Below are 10000 nucleotides of genomic sequence, written 5' to 3'. Positions count from 1 at the left end.
TAAAACAATCTTCACAAATGTTCACCGTTTTGTCTCGGAAAATCTTCCATGTAAGAATGATTATGGCAGAGAAAACGCAACTTGGATACCTAAACTTGATTTGTTCCTTCAGGGATCCAGTGCTTGGGCAGCAGATGAGATCGTCCCTTTCTCGTAAAACCATGGAGCGAAAGGTAAAGTAAGCCAAGTTGAAGCCGTTCAAAGAGGGTTTATTCCCCTTCAATTGACCTGCAATGCATATAAATGTATTTTTCGTTTATTTAGGGTTGTTTTAGGTGTATCTGCGTGCGAGGTTGGAGCAACGCTCCATGTTAACGAGTCTTTTAATGTGGAGCCAAAACTTGGAGATCGCCGAATAGTCCAGGCACTTTATCGCCAAAAGTCGGTCAACCTGCCACTAATTGCAAAATAAATTTTTTTTGACGGTTTTTGTTCCAGGGACATGTCCTCTATAACATATCAAAAGTCCCCGAAAATCCGAGTGGGGGAAGTTGACAAAAGTTTTTTTAGAGCCCTGTACTACTCAGCATGCAAACGAGGTTGTATTTACTATCTGTTGTGAGCCTGTTGTTTTGCAGGAGCTTAAAGCCAAGTGCAGCATGGGCTAGCAAGGATTGAGAGAATTTATTGTGTTTTCTTCCAAGGTAAATGCATCCGTTTTCCGATTGATTGAGATCTAAGTAAAACCTCTTGAAAATGTCGTCGATGGTTGGCTATCCGAGTGACGTATTGAGCGACTCAAGTGTTTTAAAGACGAGATGCTTCTGTGAAGCATACACTGGGTTGCCTGTGGTACGTGCTACAGAAAATCAGAAGGCACTGAATTGTGTGGTATTGAAATACAGCATTCCAGTCTCTGAAGAATAACAAACAAAAGAGAAGCGAGAAACATTGGCTTCTGGGCTGACACGTTGATAATTTTCAAGTTCCCTCACAACTTCTTTTCACGACAAGTGTGCCCTCTAAGCATCTGACAGCTTTGTAATACTAAACTTCACTGAAGTCAAGCCGTGTTTCGCGGGGTTAGTGTTAGGATGGGAGACCAAAACAATAAACCCCTCATAAAAAACAAAAACATCTGACCGAAAATACTACTAAATTATTAACGCTAACAAATGCGAACTCAGCAAGGTACAGATCCTGTTAGCTTGCTTTATGCAAAACAAATATTGATGAAAAAGCAAATAACTATTGATAAGAAAGAGCAGAAGGAAGTTTCCCGGACGGTCGATCGAGAATAAAATATTTACGACATGGAAACAACATTAATTTTGAACCGTGAATATAGAATATAAAAAGTTACGATCAGCGACAAACATTTTGGGAGATTTTTGCTACGTTCAAGTAAATTGCAAAATCGAAAGTGACATGGCCGGAATTCAGCGGGCGCCGTGATTAAGTTACCGCGGCATGTTTACTCGCCAAACAGTGAAGCATCTGTGTCAAATGATGGCAAGATACCGGGTTTTTGTAAGTTTCTTTTTCTGTCAAGTGTTATAAAGTTTGACAATGAAATGAGCGAAGTCAAAACAAAGATCACAATCGCCCAACTCTTATTTATGCAAAGTCAAAATTTACTCTCCAAGACGCGTACGACGTTATTTATCACCAGGTAATTCCATCATTTTGGAAATAGCAGCTACTTTATTATTCATCTGCGTCACAAGTTTTCACTGATTTTGGGGCTCATTTTGTTGAAACTCAAGCACGCTTCCAACAGGTCTGTGAACCCTTCCTGCGTACAGAGCAATACTAAAAAACTTCTCCCATATCACATTTCAACCTTAAGCTCGAAAATTCAATACACAACATGATATTATAATTCACAAAGGCAGAAAATACCACAGAATCCCTTTCCAGCGAAAATTTTATTGAAACAAACAACATATTTGCTCTTAGAGGCGAAAACCTCTTCCTATTTCATTGCGTGCGTGAAGACAAGAAACTCAATTGTGTCAAATTACCATGTACTTCAGGTGAATACTGCTCACTTTGATTTCGTCTCGACGGGCGATAGATTGTTGTCGAAGTCCAGTACTCGTCGCTTTTGAGATTCATGCCTAGTTTATCCAACTGATTTTCTATTATTGAGCTCCATAAGGGTATATTTTGTTTAAGGATCCACTAAAACGCCATTCGCGTTGCATGACTTTCGACGCCATTGCAGGCTAAATTAATGATTCTACTGTGTCCACCAGAGAAATCTACGCAGTTCCACTACCCTCTCGATCCTAAGAAAATACGCGCAAAAGGCTCTATGCACAAAGACACCACTCACCAGGGGAGTAACAGGCAAGACTTTTACCGACACGGAAAAAAATACTAAAACGGAAATCTACCTATTTTCCGACTGGGTTTGGCAACCCAGTAATAACCTCCACTAAAACAACAAAATAACTTCAAAACGCAGAGCATAATGTTGACAATTAAAATTGTTGAAACTTTTTCCAATTTCAAAAACGCTTGGTTTGACCGGGCGCCGCCATCTTGAATAATTGTGACGTGTCGTGATTGCCCTATTGTTCTGACACAGAGAGCGTTTGTTCTGGAACAATAGGGCAACCGTGACACGTCACAATTATTCAAGATGGCGGCGTCCGGGAATCTGAAACAAGCGTTTCTGAAATTTATTTTTCTCGAATCCAAACGCTTTCATTGGAAAAAGTTTGAGCAACTTCAATTGTAAACATTATATATGTTTTGTGGTTAAAAGTTATTGTGCTGTTTTAGTGGAAGTTTTCTTTAAGGCTTGACCAGCCTAATTATTATGGTTATTCTTATTTAAAGGGAAGGCATTTGTCCAGGGCCTATAAAACTTGGCAGGCAGTTAGTTATCGGTTTGTTATAACTTTTTCAAAATGTTCTGTGTCTTATTCTTGTCACGTGACCCGAAATCGACTTATAACAGCCGCCATATTTACCTTTTGGGACAACTGCTGGCCAAAGTCAATAATAGCACTTGTGAGGTACAGAGGAAAGGAGGGTGTCAGTGAGGACTTTGAATTGCAATAAAAGTTGTCATAATTTAGAATTCCTCCACGCTAAACCTGCACACAATTGCAAAACATCTCGCACGTGACAAACCCAGGAGCCCATGACTCAGACTAATGGAAAAAGTAACTTGTTCTCTTTTGGTTCATGGGTCAATTGTATTTTCAGATTTACCTTATGCAACCTCGGGTTGCTAGAGTAGTTAAAAATATATTTTGCTCGTCAATAATACGTTCGGCAACCGGATTTTATTATTTTTTTTGATGTCATTTTAGTCTAGAAATTAGGCCTGTTTAGAATGCCTTTATTATTTTTCAGCAACTCAATCTCGTACCCAGAGTCCTCGGGTGAGCGCCCGGAAAGACTCTGGATTGGTCGCTTGCATGACAACAACAATAACAACATTTATTTAAACACTATAGAAATTACCGCGGAGCTCATGTGGTCGTGTATTTAAGAAGTTAAAAAGTACTATTTACATATATAGAAGCTATTTACATGAAATTCATACGTTTGAGCGTGTTTTTAAACAAGCTTCTGCTTGCGATAGAACGTGTATGATTCTCAAGAGAATTCCATAGAGATATGGCTATGTAGCACGTGGACTTGCGAAGAAGTTCTGATGTTGGCTTCGGTAACAAAAAGGTCAATTTCCTTCGCAGGTTATAGTTACAATCATATTTCTTAAATAGCTGCTTAATAGGAGTAGGTGAAAAATCATAAAAACAGTCGTGTGCTAGTGAAAGCAATCTATATTCGCACAAACAATTAATAGTAAACCATTTGCATCGGGCTAGGGCTTGTTGGCTAGGTGTATACCAGTCCAGGTTGTAGATGGTTTTAGCGGCACGTACGTGTATTTTCTCCAGCACATCAAAGAGCGATTTGCCACAGGAGCCCCATACAACCAAACCATAGGTGACAGATGGTAAAATTACTTTAAAATAAAAATCAGCTCTCGCCGAAGTCGGTAAAAAATACAAGGACCTAAGAAGATTCAGTTTTTGTGTGACAATGGCAGTCCGACAGGAAATTGGTAAGTAATTGGAAACCCCAGAATTTGGAGGGGGATTCAAGATCTAAAACTAGTTTTCAATGCTGTTTGTTTTTTCTACCTCAGATATATAAAATCACGGAAATAATGAAACGACGTCGTTTGAATTATGTCTAATACCGCACGGGAATTTTCCCATGCTGCTTAAAACTGTTGCTGTTGCAAAAGTACTTTGGGAAAACATTTCATCAGTCTCTTTGAGGAGAAATCCGTGGAAGAAGGTCTTGTCGAAGCCTTTCAGAATTACGGAAACATAAAATGGTAGTAGAAGAGGACATTGGTGTCGTTTGCACAAACATTTTTCGATCGTTTTGCTTGCACAATGGTATTCTGAACGATAGAATGCACGCTAAAACACTAAAAATACACTTACCGAGAGCGTGAGAAGTTTCATCTTCACTTGCTCTTACAGCAAGCCAATGATCATTTCTCCAGTTTCTTTGATGGTGTGCAAGGCTAAATTTTTGTTTCTCGAACGCTTTCAACCCACCATTTCTACTGTTTACGTTTTGCTCTTTTCTGTTTCCATTTAAACTCAAGCATGCGCAATAAGACCAGAACCCACGTTTTCTGCGAAAATGAAGTCCATTATCCCAGAGTCTTTCCGGCGGCTCACCCGCTGACCAAAATGCCCGAGGACTCTGGGGTACGAGATTGTCAGCAGCCAGTAAAGGCCCGCTTGGTCTAAATGCGAGGAGCATACCAAATAATACGGATTTATTACATACTTCAAGAATTTTTTGTATTTTACTAACAGTCTACATTTTCTTTAGTTTATTGGTTGTTACCAATGGAACTATCAATAGGCTTTTACCCAAAAAACATAAGAACCCGTTTCACTGTCGTCTCCCCCACGTTTGCCGTGTTGTACATTGACTACATTTTCTCTGCCACAGGTTTGAATTTCAGACAACTACGCGAAAGAATGACTCTTCCTACGGAGAACGGCTTTGGAATGATTCCGTCACCACAATGACGTCGAAGATACTTGAGATTGCAGCCACCATGTTGGACGTGAGGGAGTCGTCAAATATTTCCCCATAACGTCAGCAAAGAAGGACATTCCTTTTAAAAAGTCGTAAACGAAGCCAAAAAGGCTGAGATAAGTTGAAACATGAAAGAAACGAGGAAAAACTACCAAAATAGAAAAAATAAAAAGTGGTTCCCGTGAAAATGTCGACCATATATAGACAAACTCTTGACACGTCAAAATCCTATTGAAATTTTACAAGATGTCACGAAATTTGCTGATCGTTTCCTCAATCGCTTCAGAGTTACGAATGTTAGAAGTCAGCATCCTTCCCACTCCTTTCCCCCAAGGAACAAGGACTAATTAGGGTAAATCTATGAAGCATTCCGTAAGGTAATTTTGGGGCTTGCCAGACTCCGCGAGATTGGCCCACCCCTATGGGTGAAAGCAGCGATAAAAATCTCCTGGTACAGCATATAAAAGATAAACCTTTTCTTTTGTTATCACGGATTCGTCAACTTAATTTTAGCCAATATCACAATCGTCTCTTATGCGAGAGGGAACCGGCCAGGCCCATAGGCTGGATATTGATGGTTTGCATCTGACGTCACGACGGCCATGTTGGTGTACAGAACAATGCAGTAAAATGCCTTTTGGGAATTTGACTCTGTTCTTATGCAAAAACTTAAAGGGCCATTTTCTATTGTTTTGTACACCAACATGGCCGTCTCATCACGTGGATACAAAACAAGAATTGTTGAGTGGGTGGTTGTTAGCGCCGATAACAGGAATGTTTAGGGGGTCCTGAGACGAGGTCCTCTTACGAGGTGTTCTGTAATTGTGTGCAGGTGTAGCGTGGAGGAATTATAAATTTGATAACTCTTATTGCAATGAAATTCAAAATCCTCACCTCCCCACCCAGCTTTACCTCTCAAGTGCTTTTATTGAATTTGGTCAGCGGTTTTCCCAAAGGGTAAATAGGGCGGCAATTTTCATTGATGTTCACCGTTTTCTGGAGGAAAAACGTCGATGTAAGAATGATAATAGCAGAGAAGAGTCAACTTAGATACCCAAAATTGATTTGCACCTTTAGGGATCCAGTACCTGGGCAGCAGAGATCGTCCCGTTTTTGTAAAATCATGGAACGAAATTCGAACAATGAAACATTTATCCTTGGCAGGTAAGACAAGCAGAAGCCCTTAAAAGAGGGTTTTAATTGACCTTTAATACATTTAAATGTAGTTTTCGTTTATTTATTTAGGGTTGTCTTAGGTCTATCTGCGTGCGAGGTTGGTGAAAGATCCCTGTTAACGAGTCTTTCAATGTGGAGCCAAAACAAGGCAAGTTCAGAGAGCTATAAATATTCCTTCAAGGACGGGCCGCAAGGTTTCTCTCCGTAATGACATTATGTATGGTACTTACTTTCCAGCTGCGTTGGTTTCATTGAAAAAGACCGCCTCACTTTTTCATAAATAGAGTTTGAAGTTTATCGATGTTCGCGTGTCTGATTAAGCTGTCTCGCTGGTAGCTTCATGTTAATGAAAGTCACCTTTGTGTATTCAAGAGACATGAAGTAACTGACCATCGTTTTTGTTTTGTACAGGCTGCGTTAGTTCTCGATAAATTGATCTTCAAAGTTGAGTTAAATTAAAGCCTCGATATAGGGCGCCATCAGCGTTCGAGCGGGTGAACCAAAAATCCCTCAAAACTCAAATAATTTAAAAGATCCGATCAAGCGGATTGTGGGTTTAGTATAAGCACATGGAAGTCTTGCAACATACAAGAAATGAGCGAAATCTATTTTTCAAACCAGATCGACCGGACCACTTTTACGGAGATAGCCTCGATTGTAAGTTCCCTATGAAAACGAGATCTAAGTCCTGTGCATAAGCGAAGGATGAAGGCCAGAGATGAAGGCTGGCTTTCACTGCTGACATAGGGAAAACTACAAGCTACATACACGCAGACGCATTTAATTTGTTTAAATAGTCTTTTGTTCTGAACCGTGACTAATGATCAAAACTCTACTGAGCTCGCTTTGAGCTTGGGTATCTTGCTTGTGCTTATGCTTAGGTCGCTCGTGAAAAGAAGAATTTTAAAGGCCCACCTACTGTCCTTCAACCGACAGGCTTTTCGACCGTTTAGTTTCGCATTTGTTTTCGTAGCGATCTGATTGGATAGATTTCAGCTTTTGCAGGAACGCAATGCCGGTCGGTTGAGGGTGTTAGAGCAGTGGAGTAAGTATTATGTACTCAACAGAATATTGCATTTCTGATTAGTCAATGACAAATGCATAAAGGTTGCAGAGTACAATACGGAAGTTGCTATGGAAACACACCGACAGAGTAATTTATTTAACCTGCGATTAGGCCCATTTTTAGAATCGCTGGCTCATTTGCTTTCCTGTGTCCTTGCTTGCCAACCACACAGTATGTACCGCGCTAAACTAAAATGGAGCCTGGTCGCAGGTTAGCATTTCTTGATTTATGGTCACTCGTGACGTTTTGAACTCGCCGACGGCTCGTGCAATTTTGTGAACTTGCAAACCATCACTCATGCTCATAAACCCCGTAATGCGCCAGAAAGTTCATACGATTTGCCATACTGGTCAGCCATCCAATGAAAAAACCCTCTCAAACATGGCTTCGCATGGGTGACTACGAAATTCGTACGCAACCAAGCAATACTCTTCAAACGCTCGGAATGTTGTTTTTCCCTCGGGAAGTCACTCGCCTTTTATAAGCCATAACCTTCCTCGGGCTCATGGCGCTCAACATGTGTTTGGCTTGAGTCCTCCATTCTCGCAATTTCTCTCTTACTAATAGGTCTACACGTGGTCTAGATTCTGCAATTCTGCTATGTATTATACTCAAGAATTCTGAAAAAATATTACAATACTTGTACATGTTACTGAAGAGAATACGAAAACAACACATACTATTTTAGGGCCGTGGCTAGAAAAAAGTTATGACTGAGGCAATGCTGTCCATGGTTAAATTCTCTTTGTAGGTATTTAGGTGTTCATGATGAAGTACATTGCAAACGGACAAGACTGGAATCACACCTTATTTAAAAAAAAATCACGAAAAATGGTTTGAGTCAGGTGCCTCTGTTTGCCTCATACTGGCTACGCCCCTGCATTTTAATATGCAACGGCGGCGAAGTGGATTGAAAGGTTTTAACCACAGAAGTTAATCCTGACATAAAAATCAAAGAATTAATTAATGGGTCCTTAGCTCCAAAGGTATAATTGAGAAGTACTCCTTTTTGTCCGCCATGCAGCGTTTCGTTATTCCACCATTGTCGGTTCTGTTTCTAAAGGTTGGTTTCAAAGTTGCAAAGCAACCAAAATCGATTTTACATAGTAATGGGACTTGGAATTTGAATTTAATTTTGCCCAGTTAATCACTATGGCCGCTGGTCACGTGATTTAAAACGATCGACGGATGCTTTTAAATGGAACCTCCACTAAAACAAGAAAATAACTTTAAACCACAAAACATAATGTTTACGATCAAAGCCTTTTGACAACGAAAGCTAATAAATAAGTTTCAGAGTCGCTTGTTTTTTTTTTTTCGAATTGCGGGAAAACAATAAAGGCAACCGCAACACGTCACAATTATTCAAGATGGCAGCACGCCGGAAAATTGAAAGTGAAAATAAGCGATTATGAAATTGATTTTTTCCGATACAAACACTTAAAAAAATGAATGTCGAGCATATTTGATTGCAAATATTGTTTTGTTTGGTTTGAAGTTATTCCATAGTCGGAGCGGAGGTTCCCTTTGATAGGGTTTTACAATTTACGTCTTTGATGGTAATATGTAAATATGGCTGACCGTTTTATTTACCTTGTTATATAAAGACTGCTACCCCGGCAAGGGCTTTTAACAGCATTTTTACCTATGTACATCCCTTGATCTAATGTTAAACTCTCACCATGATATACAAGAAAAAGTCAGTAATCCTTGTTTTGCTTTATCCTAAGATTTCATGGCTTAGCAAGGTGACCTCGGGGATATTTCGGGTGCCTTGCATTTTGCAGCGACAGTACTTATTACTTATTTTCTTTCTAATTTGTTTTTATTTCCTAACGTCATTGCTACCTTAGTCTTTGGTGACGCATCAATTAGTAACTTCCTGCTTAGTCTACAGGGCTTAGCCAATATTTATTTCGATTTTACGGCTTATCCCCCTTGTTTTTCAACTTCATAGCCATACATTCTAAACCGCAGAAGATACTAAGATGCAAGAATGCACTCAACTAAATTCGACTAAACTCAAGTCAACTAATAGTTTATTATCACACGACAAGGAATATTCACTTACGAAATTGTTCTTGTAACACCAATACCACGAGATTTTGCAAAGAAGACGAAAACATCACTTAAAAACTAAACTACTTAAATGCATGCGACATGTGCAGCACGGTTTTTGTTCTAGTTTAGAACTGATTACAACACCATGTGTTTTTTTCGTAGCGTTGCAGTTAATCGCCGACTTCCTTGCTTTAGCTCCGACGTGACTTTTAAACAGACTCTCACTAGGCACCTTTAAATTTCAATCATTTCCAGTCAAAAGTAACTAGTTTACGGTACTTGAGATGTCAAACCTGGTCAGTCAATTGGCTGATACTCAGTTTATTTCGGCAATCTTGACTCGCTCATTGCATCAGTCTTGAGGTGATCTATATCAGCATACACAGTCGCAAGGCTCGCTCTATTGATTTGTCCGTTACTCTTTTCTGGAGAGTGACTTAGATCCGCGTATATGACACCATGGTATGGGGCAGGCATCTTTTAGGAAAAGAGTAGCATTTGATAGAGTTATTATAAATACTGCTAGAAACTCGCATATTGCTGGCAAAGATGACTTCTCGCGCGCATCTTTAACATCCAAAGAAGATATGGACTAAGGATGTTAAGGGGGTGCTGTTAACTTCGAAAGTTTCTCCTTTTAACAGGAGGTAACTGAGAAACCATGTT

At 39.8% G+C, this 10000-nt stretch overlaps 2 protein-coding genes across 2 annotated transcripts in view; both read right to left on the bottom strand.

Annotated features, from left to right (window-relative positions):
- The window catches only part of LOC138016404 (uncharacterized), a 290788-nt gene that overhangs the window by 253451 nt on the left and 27337 nt on the right, over nucleotides 1–10000 (bottom strand). The gene's annotated exons all lie outside the window — the stretch shown is intronic.
- The window catches only part of LOC138016644 (uncharacterized), a 4325-nt gene continuing 2387 nt past the window's right edge, over nucleotides 8063–10000 (bottom strand). The window contains exon 2 of the mRNA XM_068863838.1: nucleotides 8063–9811. Within this exon, the coding sequence (XP_068719939.1) occupies nucleotides 9656–9811 (156 nt within the window). The 3' untranslated portion in view covers nucleotides 8063–9655. The remainder of the gene's footprint in view (nucleotides 9812–10000) is intronic.

This window comes from Montipora capricornis, chromosome 9 (genome assembly GCF_036669925.1).
Source record: "Montipora capricornis isolate CH-2021 chromosome 9, ASM3666992v2, whole genome shotgun sequence".
NCBI lineage: Eukaryota > Metazoa > Cnidaria > Anthozoa > Scleractinia > Acroporidae > Montipora > Montipora capricornis.
The sequence above is the reverse complement of the archived record's forward strand: the minus strand, read 5'-3'. Positions and strand labels throughout refer to the sequence as shown.